Below are 21,529 nucleotides of genomic sequence, written 5' to 3' on the forward strand. Positions count from 1 at the left end.
CTACTGAACAATACATTCTTGTTTTTTTTAATTAAATATTGTATGAATGGTGTATTGTCCTTGAACTATGACAAACCGTCTGAATTCACGAGGCAATTATTGACTCAGTCACAGCTTTATCTCTTTCTAAGACTTTACTGAAATCATTAACTGCAAAAATATTTGCCTTGGCAACCTAGCTGCTGCGTATGGGATTTTACATCTGCTATCTTGACTTAATGATTCATTAACTGAAGATTTGAATATATATTAATATTGTTTCATGAGTTTTTTCCTTGATCATAATCTGATATTGTATCAAATCTGGCATGGCCACAGCCAAGAGACAAGTCGTTGCCAATGCAGCGCAACTGTCCTCCGACCAGATGCTAAGAATATCTCAAGTGGCATAGCACCTCCTCCCTTAACTGCGCGCAGGCAGACCACCTCGCTTTCAACACTTGGAGTAGACGAAATGGTTGCAGTTGCATCTTAACCGAGACTACATCAGCGTAACAACTATTAAGGTCAAGACAAACTGGACAAGAATAGAGCGATGCCATCTTGTCACGAAACCTCAATCCAGTTGCGAAAGGAGCAGGATGAATTTAGTGCTCTCCAGATTTTTGGCATACCTTCACGTCGGGCTCCAGGTCGCTCTCCAAATGTTTATTTACCCTTGCCATCTGCATCCCCAGCCTTGCCACATCCTGGCACGCATTGGGCACACAGTGCGCTTGGGTGCGCTCCTGCCGACCCGTCAACAGTCCAGGATACAGGGCGCCCTCAACCGCGCCTTGGTCCACCTCCGGCAAAGTGGGAACAACTTCTTGCCGTACAACCTGAGCTTGGAAGTATTGTCCCGAGAACCGCTAAATGGAGACCCGGAGTCCATGTTCAGGTGCGTGTGTCAGGATATCGTTGTTCAAGGAGTCTCCGCTGTGCTCGCGTTCCCACAGAACCACGAGGAGCTCATACAAGTGGAGTTTATGTCCTCGTTTTTGGAAATACCTTTCATCAGCATCATTGAACAGGGCGAACCTCTTAAAACACAGGTGAGAAGGAAACTACGTTTCTACGTGTTATCTACTAATATTACTCATGTCATTTTTAAGCCGTCTTTTTAGCTTTTGGGAGAAGATACCCTAGCTAATCTAGAGTTTCTGAACTAATCTAGAACGTATTTAAACGTTTCAGGCCACGTACACACTAATAACTAAGTTTTAAAACACTGTTCAGTTTCCTAACGTCATTCGTTTTCCAAAAGATGCGGTTATGGAAAAAGTCTCCGTTTTCGGTGGAGGAAAACCACGTTCAAGTGTGGATTAGCGTCGTTAAGGTTACAAACGAAAAACGGATGAGTGTGAAAGGGGCTGTTCACACCGAACGCTTAATTTGCGTCCGTCTGCGCTGTTTTTCCAATTGTTTTTCTACACTCACTGAGCACTCTATTAGGAACACTATGGTCCTAATAAAGTTCCAGATGTGTTTTTCTGCTGTTTTAGCCCATCCACCTCAAAATTCAACTGATGTGCATTCTGAGATGCTATTCTGCTCACTACAATTGTACAGAGTGGTTATCTGAGTTACCATAGCCTTTCTGTCAGCTCAAACCAGTCTGGCCATTCTCCATTGACCTCTCTCATCAACATGGCGTTTCTGTCCTCAGAACTGGCGCTCACTGGATGTTTTTTTGTTTTTGGCACCATTTTGAGTAAACTCTAGTGACTGTTGTGCGTGAAAATCCCAGGAGATCAGCAGTTACAGAAATACTCAAAGCAGCCCGTCTGGCACCAACAATCATGCCACAGTCGAAATCACTGAGATCACATTTATTCTAGGGATGGGCATTCATCAATAATTTGGTATTCGAATATTTAAGCTAAAAAAAAAACGAATACTTGAATATTCTATTATTAAATGAAGGTAATTAATGAGAAAGAGATGTTGTAAAATTATTTATTTAGTCATAAAGTTGCGTCACCATTTAAAAATACAAGCTTCTAATTATATCCAAAACAAGCTTATATTATGTCCTGTGTTTTTTGTTTTTTTTTTTTTGAAAAATTTTAACAAGCAATGCGTGAAAACAAAAAAGTATAGAATGAAAGCTTTTAAGCTCACACAAAGCGAAGAAAAAGAAACTTCTAATAAAGTAGACTGACGCAATTAACGTACAGGACGAATATAAACACTCGACAAATAATAGTTATGTTAATATAGTATCTCATGTCATGTTTTTATTGAGAAAAACAAGCATATCCACGTGCTCAGTAAACTATACTCATTTGTAAACACCAGTTTAAATGATGGAATGTCCCTTACCTCAGCTAGCATAGTCTTTCTCGGATGCCATGTTTGTTGTTTACAGAAGAATCGCAGGGATTAGGTTGTTACGGAGACACTGCTTTCTGTCGAGCTGCACATTTACAGGAGTAAATTGTACACTGCTTATACAGTACATTTAAACAGGAACCCAGCTTTCTCGCAGTAAGCCACATCACAATAACCCACTTTTTGGTGTCCATCTAAATGTACTGACAGAGCGGTTTGTTCATCAAATGTGATCAACTTGTGTCCACACTCAACAGCGCCACCCAGTGCATTCTGTTAAATCTGGCAGTTTTAGTTTGTGCGTTCAGGATTTAACATGTATCTCACAGTATGGCCGGCAAAGCAAAACTTTGCGAAATCCGAATAGTATTTTTACTTTTCAAATAATTATTGCAGATGAATACTCGAGAATTCGACTATTCGTGCACATCCCTAATTTCCCCCCCCATTCTGATGGTTGATGTGAACAACTGAAGCTCCTGACCCGTATCTGCATGATTTTATGCATTGCACTGCTGCCACACGATTGGCTGATTAGATAATCGCATGAATAAATAGGTGTACAGGTGTTCCTAATAAAGTGCTCAGTGAGTGTATATAAACATGCACAAGACATCTTTAACCATTTTTTTCAGAGTCTCGTGCAGGTGTGTTTTTTAGAAGCAGTGTTAAGTGTAATTAAAAGAACTTCCCATTTCCAAAAAAGTGTCTCAAACCACATGTGTCGATGTTGGGTTTTTTTTAGCGCAATAACGCATTTGGTCTGAACGGCCCCTAAGTCTGCCGTACTCTAATTTTTTCTAGCATTTTGCTTTTTGTTTAGTTTTGTTCCTTTTTTTAATGTATTTTTTTAGATTCCCTATTATTTGTCACTCTTGTTATCAACATAATCCTGGTAACAAACACTGTAAATTGTAACATGCAGTGGTTACCTGTCTATTTCTACCTGATAATGCTTAAAAATTACTTTTATTTTGTTACTTAATGAGGTCAGGCTGATTCAGTCATAATAATAATATTTTAGACAGATAATTTAGGTGATACCACATGAAGCTCATTTTAGGTTACCTGACAAAACATTCTAGGAAGCGTGTAGTGATACAGAAAATGGGCTGAGCACTGACAGCAAACTGTTCTACCTACCGCACTCCCAAACAGATATTACAGGTTTAATTTTTTTAAAGAGAGGGAGACACAGAGTGAATGTTTTCAGAGTGTTTTCCCAGTTTTTGAATGAGGGGCTGGACACAGAGATCCTGGTGTATTCCAGTGGAACAATCCCAATGCTGTTTAGGGCTCAGTGTTGAGATGTGTGGACTCTCATTAGTATTCTAAGCAGCAAACGGAGAGGATGCCAGTCACACCAGTTGTTTCTCTCTCCAGCAGTTCAGCCAGTTGCAGCGGTTTCTCCTGGCAGGGAAACCTCAAAAGATTTTCCTCCCATCAAACTCTGCCAGCATTTGGACACAAAGGAACAAAGACATCCCTGATTTTGCATAAAGAGTCTTGAACAGCGGGTCAGCAGAGAGACTCGACTTTATAAGACGTTTTCTTCATAAGAGCATGATTTATTCTACATCTTATAAAGTGTCATTCAGTCTTTTGTATCTTGTAATGTACATTTGCAGGCAGCTTGCACGAGCGACTTCATATATTTTGTCACTCCAAGCCAGAGCTGAAACATAACCAGGCCCATTTCTGTGATTAAAATTATTCACAAAAATGTTTGTAATTGCTCCATTTTGACATAGCCCTTAGGAAGTGTGAAGTCATTAGTGCATCATTTTTAGAAATCATTAAAAATATATTTTTTCCTGACAAAGCAAGGCTTGGCTTTAGGCATCATAGTGGAGTCGTTAACTTTCCAAGTTACTTTAACAAATTAAAAGTAAAGACAAATGTAATGCTACAAATTTCCCTGGCCTGTGAGAGAACAAGTATGCTCATTTATTTTAGGTGGCAACCCCAGGATATTGCATATATCTGTATGACTTCATACTGTCTGAATGCTTTTATCTTCCAAAGTAATATTCTTTATCCTGGTGAATAGCTTCCCCTTTTGGGTTTTTAAAGAAAAAAACCCACTGGTGTCCTTTGCTGAGCACTATCTGAATTCACAATTTCCGCCTTAGTGGTTCAAATACAGTTTCTCTCACTTCCGTGAATATATTCCCCCCAGCCAATCAAACAAGGGGTAGATTACCATATTTTTAGTGTGTCCTAATTTATTTTGTTTGCTGACCAAATATTATGGGCCTGTTTTGTCTAGAAAAATTATTCTGCTCATCTATGCTTGAGTGCTCATTAACTTGTCTCCATTCTATTGAAGTACAAAAGGAAGATTAGCACATGAAAAACTCATTTTGTCCCTTTGAATAAAATTACATTCTAATCCAAAGGCCTTTCTCAATTATGCCTCATTGTTAGCTCACCAGTGGACAACTGCTGGGAGGGTTATTAAGCTTAATGATTACTTAACTCAAGAGAGACTACCCAAATGTTGATTTTCAGTTCAACCCTAGCTCTTAACATCCAGAGTGGAACTCCAAAATGACCTTGTTCATGTACACCTAAATGAAGACATTAATTTGAGCAAAAGGTATCATTATCTCATGGATGCCCTCCTCATTACAGTATAGCATGGCCTTTTGCCATTGCAGTCTTAACTTGTAATCACAGAAAAAAATAACCTTTCTAAGAGTAACCCATTAGTGAAATCATATACTTTGCAAAACAGCAGCCTTGGAGTTAGGGGACCATGATAACAGTGATAAAATCTGACAGATTGTACTGAAAATTACACTGAAAAATGTGGTAACCTATAACTTTTCTTTAGTTCTACTTGACTAACGCATAAAAGTTACATTAGTTGGTGTAACTTAATGTAGTCAGATTGAGTCAGCCAGCTTAATTAAGAGTTTTTACTTTAATTAAACCTAATTTAGATGTTACCACATGAAGCACAATGTTTAGGTTACCTTCATTTTTTCAGAGTGACTATTTGCACCCAGGTGTAAATAGAACCTGCCACACAGTGCGGCTGTTTGCAACCTAACAGTCTATTGGAACTAGCTATGCGCACAAGTAAACGATTAATCGAGTACTTGTTCGTCTTTTAATATTTGATGAGTAAACACACTACTCAAATATTGCAATTTGATTTTCATTTGTGCTTTTGCCTGCCATGGGCAACAATGAAACTGCTTTCCTCACTTAAATCTTGCTGTTAATTCAGCCCAGAAAAATTCTGCCATAATTTAAAGTGATTGTATCGCTTCAGAAGACTTGGAATGTATGTTTCTATGTGTGAGTGCAAACTTTTATTTTTATTTAATTTTTTTCACTTTTGAACCTAGATCTTGTTGTTTATAAATTGTGCAAATTTTTCATAAGAAAAACAGATTCAAAAGTTCAAAGTTGAACTTAAACCTGCATTTTTAGACAGATTGGATATCAGTCCGACAAGCCTGATCCAAATCCGATACTGTGTGCCATGTTTGTAACTCTCAAGCTCCAAAAAATGACATAAAGGAACCATAAAAGCACAATTAAAGTAGTCCATATGACTCTTGCATTTTATTCAAAGCCACTTGAAGACATGCAATAGCTTTGTGAATCGCAAAAGGCCGCATTTAATCAGTAAACATAGAGCATGCGCATTGCGTTTTAGTGAATGGCGCTGCTCTGTTGACACATACAAAGCATGCACGGGCTGGTGGGGCTGCCGTAGCTATTTTCAGCCCTCAGAGCTTGTGCTTTTTTCATATTTGAGCGCTACTCAAGAACAACATCTCAGATGTAGATGCTCAGTAGTTTGGTTTATTTAACATGTGTATTTAGAATGGCACCGGAGGAGCATTTTACCAGAATTTGAATGTTAATCTAATTAAACTACTGTGAACTAGCCTACATACAGACACTTAAAGGACTTCCTGGAGTGTTCTAACCATCAAAATAAAAGCTAGATGGTTTTAAAGTTAAAGGTGCATGACTGAAATATCTTACTGTTGTATATTAAAATTCTGAAAGTCAATAATAATAATAATAGTAATAATAATTTATTATTATTATTGTTATTATTTATTTTCAAATTACAACAATATTTAAGTTGAATGGGTTCCAAAAAATAACTGATATCTTAACTAAATAAAAGAATAATAATAATAAAAAAAAAAAAATCGATCTGAATCCTTTAAAGTCCAGATATAAGTTGAAAAAATTGTGCAAAGAAAACTGGCTTCTTTTCTACTGAAGACTTAGACTGGAATTTCTGTTAATTTTGATGCTCCATTATCCAGTAGACTAGTTAACAATAAAGTTTTTCTTAATAGGCGATACATTTATATTGGAATAATGTGTAGTTTAGAGGTTTGTGTTTCTTTACATAAAAAAAAAAAAAAAAAAAAAAAAAGAGTACCTCCAATTAGTTCCACACACTGAGGTATAGAAAAGGTATTATTCTAAACTGATTATAAAAAAACAACACTGGTATCGGATCGGAACCGGTATCAGCCGATACTGAGATTTCAGATATCGGAATTGTATTGGAAGAGAAAAAGTGGTATCGGTGCATCCCTAGTTAGGTTTAGTGGTAGGGGTTGTCTGTGGGACTCTAAATAAACACAATAAACACGCCGCAGTGATGCCCCTATACTGTATGTTAGTATTAAATTTGGGGTGCAAGTAGTATCTGCCACTGTTTGCACCGGGGAACAATTAGCATCAACCTTTATTTGTACCAGGGTGGGGGTGCAAATAATATTTTTTTTATTTGCCACTATTTGCATTAGAGTGTAAACAGAATCTACCTTTATTTGCACCAGGGTGCAAATAACATCTGCCTTTTTTATAGTACAGACATATCCCACTTTGTAGACTATAAGTCAAAGAAATGCAACAGTAGATACATTTTCAGAACTCACATTGTAAAATAGAATGATGTCATATTTCCTATAGAATTCGAATGTTGGGAAAAAAAGAGCTTTTCAACGGAATTTTTTTTTTTTCATGTGGTAACGTCTAAATTAACTGATTCAAGTCAAAATATGATTTAACATATCTCAACCAACCTAAATACATTATGTTACACCTAAACAATTTTTAAGGGTTAGGTCAGGTAGAAATAGTTACTTAAGGTAACAATTGTAAGTTACCACTTTTTACAGTGTAAAGTGACTGTTATTTACATACTGTATAAAAATGCACAGTGGATGTTAATCACACAACATCAACAAAAAATTGCACAAAAATACACATTTCTGAAAACAACAGGTATGCCAGCACTTAATATTCACAGAGGTGGTCTATGCTACTGTATATCTCCCTTTCTCATTAAACTGCCATGCACACATGCTACAAATTCTCCACCTATTCCCAGCCTGAACAATGCTGATCATCAGTGCATTGCTGCTGTGATTGTCTGCAGCCTGGATCGCTCCATTATAAAGGCTGAGGGTGTAAATAATGTGTGAAATACCTGGAGGAGATGGTCTGTAATCTCCCACATGTGCAGGGCTGAGATAAGAGCATATGGGCCACTGAGGTCTGTGACAGTAAAGAGGTAGTAAGAGCAGCGGTGTGCCAGACAGGTGAGGGAGAATGTGCTCCGAGCAGCGCTTGTGGGGTCAGGAACGCTCAGTGTTGCCAGGCACCTAGCTTTACAGCAACCTAGGACATTCAAACATTAAATATACACAGCTGTGTACTGTATGTGGTTTAATACCATCTGGATTTGGGTCAATTCCCATATGCTATAAGCCAAGAATTCTCTGACCCATCAAAACTAATTGAACAAGTAAGCTGAGGGGTGTTTTTGGTGGCCCTGGGTTGGTGTACGTTTTGTTATAGCTAGTTTTTCTCTTTTTTGATGCACCTGCAAAAAGATGAGAGCTTAATTGAATCTGAAAGTCCATTTCAAGTGGCACAGTTCAGATTTAAACTGTGTCCTGAGGTACTTCATGAGACTTTCTTAACCTTCTACCTTTTTACCACCTACAATGTGTTTTTGAAATTCAACCCTCTGCCTGCCTAGGGTGAGCTTTGAAGTTGTGGCTGATCTCTTAATATAACGTGATTGAGTTTTCACCCTGCTTCAATCTCACATCTGACTCAATATGTCCCACTGAATGATTCACACTGGCTCTCATTCATCTCACTACCCACTAAATCATTCATTGTCTTTATTTTGGCAGTTGTCAGCACTATGGTGTGCACAGAGCTGACCAGTCTACATCTCATGCCAATAATTTCTCCCCAGAGTCCCTAATTCTCGTTTTGTTATGGAATGATTATTGTTTTCACTGTCCTAATAGTGCATTCCAAACCTTTAATGGTTTTTGCAATGTATCCATTGCTCATAGCATAATAATGAGAAGCCTGTTTATCTTTTTATCTATTACATCTAACAGACCTTTTACATTTTTTTAATCAATTTTCCTTTGAAGAATCCACTCAGTAGCTTGGCATTCGCTGAAGCCTATATCTAAATCTGCAATCTCATTGCTTCTCTGATTGCTTTGATGGCTTAGCTGGTGGAGAAAACACAGAAAGAGAGAGAGAGAAAGAGAGAGCAACGTCTGTTCATCTTGGCATGGGGAACCACAAGCAGCATCTAAAGGATGCAGGAGAGATTTGCATTAGTGGGTATTATGGCACTATGGATACTTCTCATGCAAAGCACCCTCTGTGTCAAAGTCCCTCTGAAAGTCATTTTCCATCTTCTCTGCCTCGTCCATCTAATTCTTTTATTTCCATTACTTTTGTCTAATCTCTTTTACTCAACTCCCTGAGTGAGCATGTTTCAGTTATCTTACTCACTTTTTTTTGAAGGGGATGGAAAAAGACTTTGGCTGCATAACAAGGCAGGAGATGTGACGAATTTTCCCATATGTGAAGCATGCACAGGCAGCTTTGGTATCATGCTTATTAATGACTGTGTATGCACTTTAAGTACGCTGCACTTCTGATCAGAGCAAAGACTCTCACCCATGTGCACAAACTTGCCTTTGGCTTCAGTTAAGCTGTAAGTGAGGGATTTCACTTTCTGTGGAAGACAGTCTACAATATTTAACTCTCATGTTGATTCATAAACACACTTATGTACTCCTCTCTTTTAACACTAACAGCACTTTAAACACTTTAAATTCTGTCATCTTTTAATCACCCTCATGTTGTTTCAAACCAGTATTACTTTCTTACTTCTGTGGAAAACAGAAGGAGAGGTAAGGCAAAATGACAGTCTCTGACACCATTCATTTTCATTAGTAATTTGAAGTAGAACGTGTTGGGTGTAATCCAATTACAAAGTAGTTAGTTACTGTAATCTTATTACTTTTAGTAAAGAAAAGTAGTGTAATGAATTACTTTTTAAATTATTGAAATCAGATTACAGTTATTGACTTTCAATAAATGTAATTTCTTTTAAGTACATTATAGGCTTATGCTTATTTCTAATATATTATTTATATAGAATACATGATTTATGGCCCCGTAACGAGTCATTGAGACTCGTAAGAAGGAGAAATGTGAGGTTCTGAGTGTATGACTTGTGTGTAACAATGAACAAGGAAGAAATATAGACATTATTTTGAATTTGTTGAGCAGAAAAGTTTTAGGATGTAACTTAAAAGTAAAGTAATTAGTAATGTGATTAAATTTTAAATGAAGTAATTAGTAAAGTAATCTGATTACAATTTTAAATAAATAATTAGTAATTTAAGTAACTTCCTCAACACTGGTAATGGATTACCTTTGAGTAACTTACCCTACACTGATGATGACAGAATTATTTATTCTGCTTATAGCAAATGATCTACTGAAGGTGTGACTCCATTGGACTGACCAGATTTAGACATGTGAATGTGTGAGTTCTGCCACAGCATTTTACACTTAAGGCTTTTTTTTAACCTACTGTAATTGTGCAACTGGTGGTGAACAGTCTGCTGTTTGTTTTTGCTCAGAACAAGAACAATTATTTTAGGATTTATACTGTAACAGTCATCAGAGCTTTTACTGTTTTTAATGCCAGTTGCAAGCCAGTAAAATGCTAAGTTAACAGCCACAATGCTGCTCAATAAAACGAAAGCCCATCTGCTTTGATGCAGCAGTAAAACTTCACTCTCTTACAGACTCTACAGATACATTAATATCCGCCCTCATTCTGTTAGCTGAAAATTCATTTCCCAGTCTTGTAATGTGCCTCAAGGTGGGTCAAGCTTTGAATGTTTTTCAGTTACAGTGCAATAAGGAGCTTGTCACTGAAGATAATCTCGACAGTAACCAGGGAAACATAGAGACAGCCGTGTGGAAGTGTTTATTCAGCTCTGTCAGTCTCACTTACTGTTGGCTGTGTGTTGCTGATGATTGCAGACATTGTGCTGAATTACTATTGTACCTCTCTGCACCTTCTAGCAAAGTTGCCTAGCCTTCTAAGTGCACATTGCTTGGCAATCAGAATTCTTGTTAACTTTCATCTTTTCTTTCCATTTCCCTATTGCCATTTTAAAAGCATCTATAAACATGACCTGATTTGCCTTGACATATCCAATAACATTGTTTTTGTTTTTTCCGTATGGACAACTCCAATGACTGAGAAGGAGCAGATGTCAACTGCCTTTTTATATTTACAGCTTCATCTTTGAATCCAAAAACTCCTTGACACTCTGGAAAATCACTTATCATAAATAATGAATCAGAGGGTTTAGATGCCCTGCAGAATAACGCAGGACATTGACAGGTAAAAATATTGCTGAAGAAATGGGGCATCTCTTTTGGCACAGACAAGTGTTCCTTTTTTATGCCCATCTTGCCATGACAGGCTCCAATCATCATCTTTCACTGCTGATGTCACAATTTAAATAAACATTAGTCACAGCTACTGTAGAAATAGACGTTAAGATGGTACAGGTAGTATGTCTTTGTGTACAGTTTACCTTTGTATCTAAACTGGTGATTTTCTGTTGCATTAGAAAATCCATCATCAAAATAAATGTTTTTGGCAATTTAGACTAAGCACATTCTAAAACCGAATTAACTCCCGAAAAATTCAGGTAGTGACAATCGCATTTTCAGAAATTCCACGTAGTGTGTACTGAACTAAATTGAACAATTACTTGTTAATGGCATGGTTAATGGTGCGTGTGAGTTGTGTCCTTCTTCTCCTGGTGTAAATCACACAAACAGAGGTATGTGTCTTAATTTATTTATATATTCCAGTCTCTCTCTCCACTGTAGTTTCTCTCATCAGCCCTGCAGTCTCGGGGTAACCTGTCCATCACAGTCCAGAGAAAGCATGCGCGCTGTTTAACACATAAACAAAACACAGTGATTCTGTCAACGGCAGTTAACTAAACATTGCCAGATGATAATACATCTCTGGTGGATAATCTTTTTGCTCAAAAATAGAGAGCACAAAACTGTTAAACTGGTAGTATTGTTTCTTGTTCGCAGGCGCGAGAGGCTGCAGCGTTGCTATGGTTATCACTTGTCAATCATCTCAATTGCGAGAGTAACACACATGGAATGAAAATTTAGGGGATTCACTCCTGCATTTAAATGCTGTTTTCACTCCCGAAACTTTGTAGCGTGTACGTGGCCATACTTACTCTGGATGCATACTGTAGTGTGGATTTTTCTTTCATACCCTAACTTTCCAACCTGGTCTCATAGAACCCATTACCATACCTACTGTACATCTTTGCAAAATGATTTTTCGTGGCTCATTGTACATACTGAAGCAGTTTCCTGGTGAAAAAAACACTAGAGGTGCTACAACCACAATAACTTTTGTTCACTTTCAAACAAATCTCACAGTTCGTACTTCATAAACACAAACTTTTTGCCCTGTTCCTCACACAATGCTATCTTATGAAATCTAAACACTTTTACTGTAGTGCATCACTTAAGGTCATACATTTTAGCATTTGCATAACCAACTACATTTACAAGCATGTTTGAGTGCGATTTGAGTTTAAGGTAGGGAGGTAGGTTTTGTTGATTTAAAACTTGAGCATTAACCTTAAAAACCAGATCTGTTCGGGAGAACATTTAACTTGATTTTAGTGCCACACAGTGTATGAACGTGTATGAACCACGTGATATAATTTAGAAAAATGTCACCACAGTCACCTAATTTTCCTGAAATCAGTAGCTGGGTTTTCATCCACATATTTTTATGCACATTTAAAAAAAAACGTATATACTCGCCTGAGGTGGATACATTTTTTATTTGATAAGAAGAAATGTGTATAAACTATGATGGAAACACATTAACTGAATAAACTCCTATTGAATTTATTAGGAATACAAGATGCGCAACAAAAAAGTAATATGACCGAATAACACGTTCATAACTGGACTAACCAGCGGACCAATAATCGCATCTGAAATGTTACTCTGGTCATCCTGAAATAATGGTATCTATAAAATTCAAAGCATGCAAAGAGTTTGCGGGGCAAACAAGTCAAATTCAAACCTGAACTGTGCCAAAGAGCAAGTTTTTTGACACTTTTGAAAAATATTTTATAGATCCACACGGTAAAGACATAAGAAAGGAGGAATGCACACACCTAGTGCTCCCAGAACTGTGTGTCACGCTGTCGCTTCCAGACATGAGACAAAGTTATTTTCTGTGTTTTGTCTGTGCACTCTAAACCGCAACTAGTTTATTAATAAAAGTTACAGTGGCTTCAATTTCTCCGTAAGTGACAGTTTTGTTCTTTTGAACACATGGGATGGAACCGTGGCTTTATTCGCACTTTGTTTTTGCGATATTATGGTTTTTTCACGTTAATTAAATTTGCAACTTGGATGGAAACATAGCTACTCTGTAAATTTGAGAGATTATGCGTCTCATGTATTGAAATTTCTTCTGGGGGAAGGTTTAAGAACAAAACGTGGTTAAAGTGATGCGTGTTATTTTTCAATGTTAAAATACTTTCTCATATTTGAGCTTCATATACTGACACAACTATAAGTAGGCAATTTGTAGGATGATATCCCTGAAGAGTGTTAACACTGTGGTGCTTTCCAAACTTTGCTCTGTTTGTTTGGAAATCCTGACCAGCCCAACAAAGCAACATTGGGGGGAGTGTATGGGACTTTAAGGTGGTTTTCACACTGGGCACGTTTGCTGCGGTCCAAATCCGAGTGCGATTGTTTCTGGCGCCCCCCGGAGCGTTGGTCTGGTTTCAGACTCGCATATGATTCTGTTGAAACCCAGTGCTTTTCTGTCATCAACTTGCATCATCACAAATGTGCACATATTGGAAAACATGATGCAGGTCAATATATTTGTGTGTTCTTTTATGAATTTTGTGTCATGATGCGTACTAGAGTGAACAACACTTGCGCCTCTGTGCATCGCATGCCGTAATTCAGCATTTGTGCATGTCCAGGAGAAGGCAACTTTATCTGATGCTTAAAAAATCTTTTTTGAGGACACAGCTGGTTGCATGCTCACTCACGCACATATATAAAAAGCACCTCACCTTTTCTGTGTCCCACAACATTTCCCTGACACTCATGATGCACATGTGTTTGTTTTTATGCAACTGATTATGCCATCTTGCTTAAATAGGCAAAAACGTGTGCGCAAGTCATTTTACTTCCTGAACAAGTGCGGACCTGAGTACAGGTTGCTTTCTCACTCATGCGAACAGCGCCACGGTTCCATTGCAACAGAGCTCAGACCACCTCCTACAGGTAGTCTCGGGTTCGGTACCATGGTTTGCTCCCCGGTCCTCAAAACAACTTTCACATTACCAAATTTTCATGCAAACCATTCTCTGTTTCAGACTAAACTGCCAGTGCGAAAGCCCCTAAGACTTGCTAAAGTAACACTAGATATACCTCTACTTTCCTTTAGTCCAAATGATAAACCGTCTCCAGAAATCCTTCCTTTTGGCCTGATCTTCAAATTACCACTATTCTAGAAATCCTCTATCTTGTAGCTGGATTCTAAACCAACCCCACATTCTCCTCTCAGACATCCTGCTCTGGGGTTCTGCTGTCTTTCTACTTTGCCTAAAGCCATCAACCACAGGCCTTCATCTCAGCTCAGCCTGATAAATTTCCCCCCACCAACAGACTCTGTTTTCTGGCATCCGGACCTGCTGAGAGGATCAGGCCTGCCTTGTTCAGACATCGATTCCAAAACGTTATTCTTTCTGAGCAGAGACCATGTAAATGTCAACCAAAACTTGAAAAAGGAAAATTGATCCAAGCATGAAATCATCATTATCTGCAAAGCACAGACCAGTAGTCTTTGGATTAAGAGAATTTCAGTGGTGACAACAGAGAGGTGCTGCTGCTCTTTCCAAACAGATGAATTGGAAAAGGAGCTCAAAAGTAGCAGTTGTAAACCTACAGCCATGAAGCTACATTTCTCTGAAATTCTGTTTATTGAATGTCACTTATACAATAAAGTTTTGAAGGCACAATAAATAATACCTTATTAAAGGGGTCATGAAATGCTCTTTTTTGATAGTTTTATTATCTTCCCTGAGGTCCACTGATAATGTTAGTAATTTTCCACCCTGTTTGTGGCCCTCTGTCTGAAATGCTCGGTTTTGGCCTAAACGACTCCTTAAAACTTCAACGTAAATGCCCACTGTTATGATTGGCTAACATCGTGCAGCCCCTCAAATACAGCCATTTTTGAAACTCAATCAGAAGAGAGTGAACCAGCTCAACAACATTATAAAACTAAATGTCGAGGATTACACATAACGCACATCCAACACATTGCATCCAAATATATTAAACTGTTCACCTCAAGCACAATTGTTAACACACACACCCTGTCTACAACAGACATGAGAGTCACGTCACTTCAAAAGCAATTGAACCCATTATAATCAATAATGCTGTCTACCGTGGAAGCGTCCGTTGCGGCGTGTCGCGATGCACCAACAGTAAACAGATGTCCTGTTCCATTTTGCACTGCACGCGGTGGCGCTACTACTACCAACAACACAAATAAATGGTTTAGAAAGTTCATGTAGACAGCCTCAAGCCGTTTGTGTCACGTCAACGGATGCGCCCAGTGTAAACAGGATGTCAGCACCATAAACTATCACACAGTCATGATCAATGAAATATTCATGAATTAAACTATTTACTCACGTTTTTTTGCGATCGTGTCCAAGTGTTTGTAACTGCCTCATCCTTCAATAACATTTTGACTGGTATGTTATGAGCCGAACATAAAATCCACTCTAAAATACGCTGAAGACACATCCACATCCTGATTCCAGTATCAGTCCTTCATGTTTTCATACACTAACAAACTGAAAAATAGCGCAGATGAGTGAAAATGCGTCAATGATGCGATTGTGCTCAGCTGAATGACAGCGAACTTCTCCACTTCAGAGTTGTAAATTGACACCTCATCTTTTAAAAGCGGCCCAAGATCAAGCGGTCAAAGATGTCTGTCTGTGCATGTTTAAGTTGAAAAACTTTTAAATCCAGACAGACACATGAAAGTGTCGTGTGCAGGTCCATTTAGGATGAATCTCCCATGACAGACCCCATCTCTCTGCTCTTCACATGTGTGACTGACTCTGAGCACCAGTGGGCGGGACCAAGGATGCAGTGATGGAAAAATAGGCGTTGCATATGCAGATGTATTTGGTCCTAATGATGTCACAAGTTCCACAAATTCCAAACGAGACGTTTTTACAGCTTGGTTTAAATAAATGCTCTTTTTCTATTAAGGAGGAGGTTTTCAGTTCTGAAACCTACAGTATGTTTTTATAGTACAATGACCTCTTATATGTAAAAAACAAAAAAGAAAAAAAAAAAAGATCAAGGAAAATGTTATTCCTCATGTCATGACCCCTTTAAATCTTCTCACTTAATCACAGGCTACATCATAACTGGCTTTTCAAAACACGTAACCTGCATGCATAGCCATTTCTAATAATAAAGACTTACATGGAGCAAAGTGTCTTTGGTCAGGCTGCAAAGGGTTCATTAAAAGTTAATTAAAGGGAATTATTTGTTAATTATTAATAAATAATTAATCAGTGCTCTGTCATAAATCCTGGGACAAATTATGTGTCATGCATCATATATTAGGATCTTTTCTTAAGACCACCATGGTGCAGCCTACCTGAATGTTTTCCTGGCCTGACTTTGAATCAGATAGCATATTTCACTGAAGACGTTTTTGCATAAAGCTTAAAAAGATTACTCTTCACTTGTGATATCTTTTGCACATTTCAATGCTATCAGTCAACATTCTGAGAACAGCTTTGCATATGAAGCATCTAGATGAGGCTAAGCAGAGCAGGCTACACATGCCAGGCTGTAAAGAGAGAGGATTTCAGGGCATTTCAGGATGAGTGTGGAAGGCAGCTCTCACTGCCTGCTGCTTTCCTTGCTAATTGAGCCAAATGCAGTGTATGTACGCCTCGCTAAAGTAATGCTAATGACTTTCTTAGCGATCAGAAAGTTTAATGCAGCTCCATACATTTATTTACATTAAAAAGGATTTTTAACCCTCTTCTACCAAGTGGGAGAGCAGGATTTAGAGCAGAATGTTGGTCTGAACAGATTGTTCATAAAAATGCTTTGAGTCTAGATTTAAAGGATAGTTCACAAAAATGTAAATGTTTACATGTTGCTCCCAAACTTGTATGACTTTCTTCCATGAAACACAAAAGGATGTTAGGAAGAATATTAATCACAGTCACCATTCACATTCATTCAATACAATGAAAGTGAATGGTGACTGAGGCTAACATTCTGCCTGATATCTCCTTTTGGTTGCCACATAAAAAAATAAAGACATATTGTGAGGACAAATAAATGATAGATTTTTTTTTATTTTTGGGTGAACTATCCTTTTAATGGAGGAGCTGTTTTGTTATCATTCCTCTTTAGCAAATTGATTTTGGTAGAGATATCAAAGGCAACTGGGAAGCCAGCTTATCTGTGTCTATTCCCCTCTGAGGCTAAGTTGTTCTCTGGCCATTGGGGCACTAATTCAAACCCCAGCATTCAAACCTCAGTTACAGTTAAACAAAATTTGATATTAACCTCCTCTTATCAGGCTGACATAACACAAGTCCATTAAGCAGGCACTGCTTGGATGTGCGGCAGGAACATGCAATTCGATTTTAACTATACATTTATTTTGTCCTTAGATAATTATTTAGATAACTTGTCCAAAGGTGTCTAAGTATTCATGAAGATAATAAGATGATAATTATTGTTCTAACTTCTAATATTTAATTTGAACTTTTAGTGTCTTTAACAATTACATTTATAAGATAAGAACCAAATCTAATTTTATTGTAACTTTTTAGTTTAGTTTAAGTACTTTCTCCTATTCCACTTTAATGTGCAGAGAATACTAAGCCTTGTATAGGCTGCCCTCACAAAAAGTGTTTTTGTGGTTGCTGGTTTTGTGGTGCTCTTAAAATATTGCTCTGTTTTTAATTGTGCAGTCTGGTGTCGGTTTTAGGCTCAAAAAATTGTGAGTCTGCGCTATGGCACAGTGTAGTAGTTTGTTGCTTTCAACATATAAAAGAGGTGTTGCACTTAAAGGGATGTGGTTTCACAATTTGTCTGAACAATGGAAGAAAGCGGAAGCTTTTAGAAATGAATAGTTATTTAAGCAATTCCGTTTGGTGCCGTCTCATTTTGAATTCAGCGACAGCAGTTCAAAAGTCCTGCTGCTGAAATCAGTCGAAACTCTGCCTCCAGTGGCCGAAGCTGTAAGTGTTGCTGAATGTATGGGCACGTGTGAGCTCAACCCAGGTAGGTGTAGCTGCAGGCTTAAGATTTCTAAAAGAGGGCTTGGTTATTCCAAAAGGGGGTTGCACCAACTCCAAAAGGGGGTGTCACTTCCACACATGGTTAGGGTTAGGGAAAGGGTTAGGTTAGGGGCTCCTTACCGTTGTGGCCAAAAATATTGGCACCATTGGTAAATATGAGCAAAAAATGCTGTGAAAAAAATCTGCATTGTTTATCCTTTTGATCTTTCATTCAAACATTTCACAAAAATCTAAACTTTAATTGAAGTAAAACAATTGAAACATTGGAATTGAAACAATGGAAATATCTCATTATTAAATAAATATTTTTCCAAAACGCATTGGCCATAATTATTGTCACCCTTTTATTCAATACTTTTTCAGTCTCCCTTTGCCAAGATAACAGCTCTGAGTCTTCTCTTATAATGCCTAATGAGGTTGGAGAACACCTGAAAAGGGATCTGAGACCATTCCTCCATACTGAATCTCTACAGATCCTTCAAATTCAGCGGTCCATGTTGGTGGACTCTCCTCTTCAGTTCACCCCACAAATTTTCTATGGGGTTCAGGTCAGGGGACTGGGTGGCCATGGCAGAACCTTGATTTTGTGGTCAGTGAACCATTTTTGTGTTGATTTTGAGGTTTGTTTTGGATCAATGTCCTGCTAGAAGATCCAACCAGAGCCTATTGTAAGCTTTCTGGCAGAGGCAGCCAGGTTTTTATTTTTTATCTGTTGGTATTTGATAGAGTCCGTGATGCCTTACATGGAGCAAAAACAAGATTTCCAGGATCTTTGGCAGAAAAACAGCCCCACAACATTAAAGATCCAGCACCACATTTAACTGTGAGCATTTGGTATTTCTTCATCTCTGTGTGCGCCAAATCCATCTCTGGTGTTTGCTGCCAAAAAGCTCTTTTTTTGTTTCATCCGACCATATAACCCGGTCGCATTTGAAGTTCCAGTAGTGTCTGGCAAACTGAAGATGCTTGAGTTTGTTGTTGGATGAGAGAAGAGGCTTTTTCTTGAACAACTTGTGGTGATGTAGGTGATTTTTTTTTTTTTGACTTTCCCCAAGACCCAACTAATTTCTGCAATTCTCCAGCTGTGATCCTTGGAGATTCTTTGGCCACTTGAACTATCCTCCTCACTGTGCGTGGAGACAATATAGACGCATGTCCTTTTTCAGGCTGATTCTTAAGATCTCCAGTTGATTGGAACAAGTGAATTATTGCCCTGATGGTGGAAATGGGCATTTTCAATGCTTTGGCTATATTCTTATAGCCACTTCCCATTTTGTGAAGCTCAACAACCTTTTGCCGCACGTCAGAACTATATTCTTTAGTCTAACCCACTGTGATTGATGATTAAGGGAATTTGGCCTGTGTGTTACCTCATATTTATACCCCTGGGAAACAGGAAGTCATGACTGAACAGTTTCATGTCACCCAGGTGCACAAAAAAATGTGAAATATGAATGGGAATATACTTCAGATATATTTTACTCAAGAATTTCTAGGGGTGCCAATAATTGTGGCCAATGTGTTTTGGAGAAAAATATTTATTTAATAATGAGATATTATCCCTCTTTCAATTGTTTTACTTAAATGAAATGTTAGATTTTTGTGATTTTTTTTTTTTTAATGAAACATCAAAAGGATAAACAATGCAGATTTTTTTTCACAGCCTTCTTTGCTCATATTTACCAAGGATGCCAATATTTTTGGCCAATACTGTATATCTTTGCTGGCGGTTTGGAGCCCCCGCACCTATTTGGAGCTCTGTCTGCAGCTATATCCTTCTCGCTTAACCTGGTCTCATAGAATGACGTCACTATAACTACATTAATAAACACTAGAGACTAATAAACGAGTTTCACTTTCACACAAATTACAAGTAAAACGGCAGTTCCCTATCTGTCACTCACTCAATGTTGTGTCGATGTAGTGACACTAGGGGTCACTCTTGGGAGCCCGAGACACCTCTGGTCTTTGATAAAAGGCCAATGAAAATTGGCAAGTGGTATTTGCATGCCACTCCCCCGGACATACGGTATAAAAGGAGCTGGTATGCAACCACTCATTCAGATTTTCTCTTCGGAGCCGAACGGTCATGCTCACTGAGCTGAATTCCCATGACTGTTCATTCACCTCTGCTGGATCTGACGGCACATTTCAGTGGCTTCTCCCCCCTCTGCACTGGTGCAATGCAGAGAATGCCCCTGGGCGCTTCGGCAGAAATAAAAGAGTATATTTCTCTAAAAGAGTATATTTCTCTAAAAGAGCGGCACACGCAGAACGTCTTTTTAATGACGCGTCTTTCTAAAGATGCTTTTCCGATTGTGTGTTATTCCTGGTTGCGCTCGTTATCTCTCGCCTTCTGACGGTCACGATCACTGTCTTTCGTGTCTGGGCACTGCTCACGCGGAGACAGCATTCGTGGATGGTCATGTTCTCATTACGAGGGCATGTCCATGGCAACGATGCGGTCGCGGCTCGCCTTCGTAAGAAAGCAAGCCACCCCAGAGGCTCCCCGCCTCGGTCCTTTTACCCACGGGTATGAGGCCAGCGTGGCTAGCACTGGGGGCAATTTGGGGACCCCTTAAACCAGCAAGTATTTTGTGGGAGAAATCTCTCTCTGATTCTGTTTTGTACTGTAACTTGACTTGATTGTTAGCAGGACTCGACTTGACTTGCTTGAGGTGATCCACTGACTTGACTTATCTTGCTTGACTGTATGCATTGCTGACTTGAGACTTGCACATGTATGACTTCCTCCCACTTCTGCTAAACCCTATGGGACTGTCCCTCCAATAAGTGTACTGTAACTCCACTGTAAACTGTAAACTGTAAAATCCACTGCAAATATTTATGCATAAGAAATACATTTTAAGGTTCAGTTTGTAATTCCCAAGCAGGCAGCCACGTATATTTTCCTTGGCTGTGTAGTGAGTTTGCATTTAATGAAAAAGTTATAGATGAAGGTTTAGAGTAGTAAACACATTTTCTGGAGTGCCCAAATAATATGTCAAACTAATGTCCAAATATTTGGTTAAACATTTTTCCCTGTCTGAAAGCTTTTGCACCTTGATCAGGAATTATACCCCTGGTACAGAGTTTCCCTGGATGTTTAAGGTTCTGTTCTGGTGAATTTGGACAGAGCTATTTGGTAAATCACCTCATCCATAACCTCACATGTCCCCAAATGGCTTTCATTTTCAGATATTACTTTAGCACCCAGTGGGAGTGTACCGTGCTACTCACAAGGCCTAATGTGAGAGATCATTCCTATTATGAAATGTAAAAAATATATTTGGTTTTAAAACCTCCAGACATCTCATTACGGTGCTGTTTTCTATGCTATGGTGTTGTGAATTTATGAGCTCTCCTCTCACTCATGAAACGGGTCATTTTTGCAGCATAGCATTAGGGTCACTGCGGAGCAAACAAGATTTGGAAAT

General features: G+C 38.5%; 1 protein-coding gene across 2 annotated transcripts in view; it reads left to right on the forward strand.

Moving 5' to 3' along the window:
- Window positions 1–384: 384 nt before the first annotated feature.
- Window positions 385–21,529, forward strand: part of LOC127442285 (glutamate receptor ionotropic, NMDA 3B-like) — a 67,934-nt gene continuing 46,789 nt past the window's right edge. For both annotated transcript variants that reach the window (XM_051700188.1, XM_051700189.1), the window contains exon 1: window positions 385–1,034. In XM_051700188.1, coding sequence (XP_051556148.1) covers window positions 582–1,034 — 453 coding nt within the window. In that variant the 5' untranslated portion in view covers window positions 385–581. The remainder of the gene's footprint in view (window positions 1,035–21,529) is intronic.

This window comes from Myxocyprinus asiaticus, chromosome 6 (assembly GCF_019703515.2).
Source record: "Myxocyprinus asiaticus isolate MX2 ecotype Aquarium Trade chromosome 6, UBuf_Myxa_2, whole genome shotgun sequence".
Classification (NCBI taxonomy): domain Eukaryota; kingdom Metazoa; phylum Chordata; class Actinopteri; order Cypriniformes; family Catostomidae; genus Myxocyprinus; species Myxocyprinus asiaticus.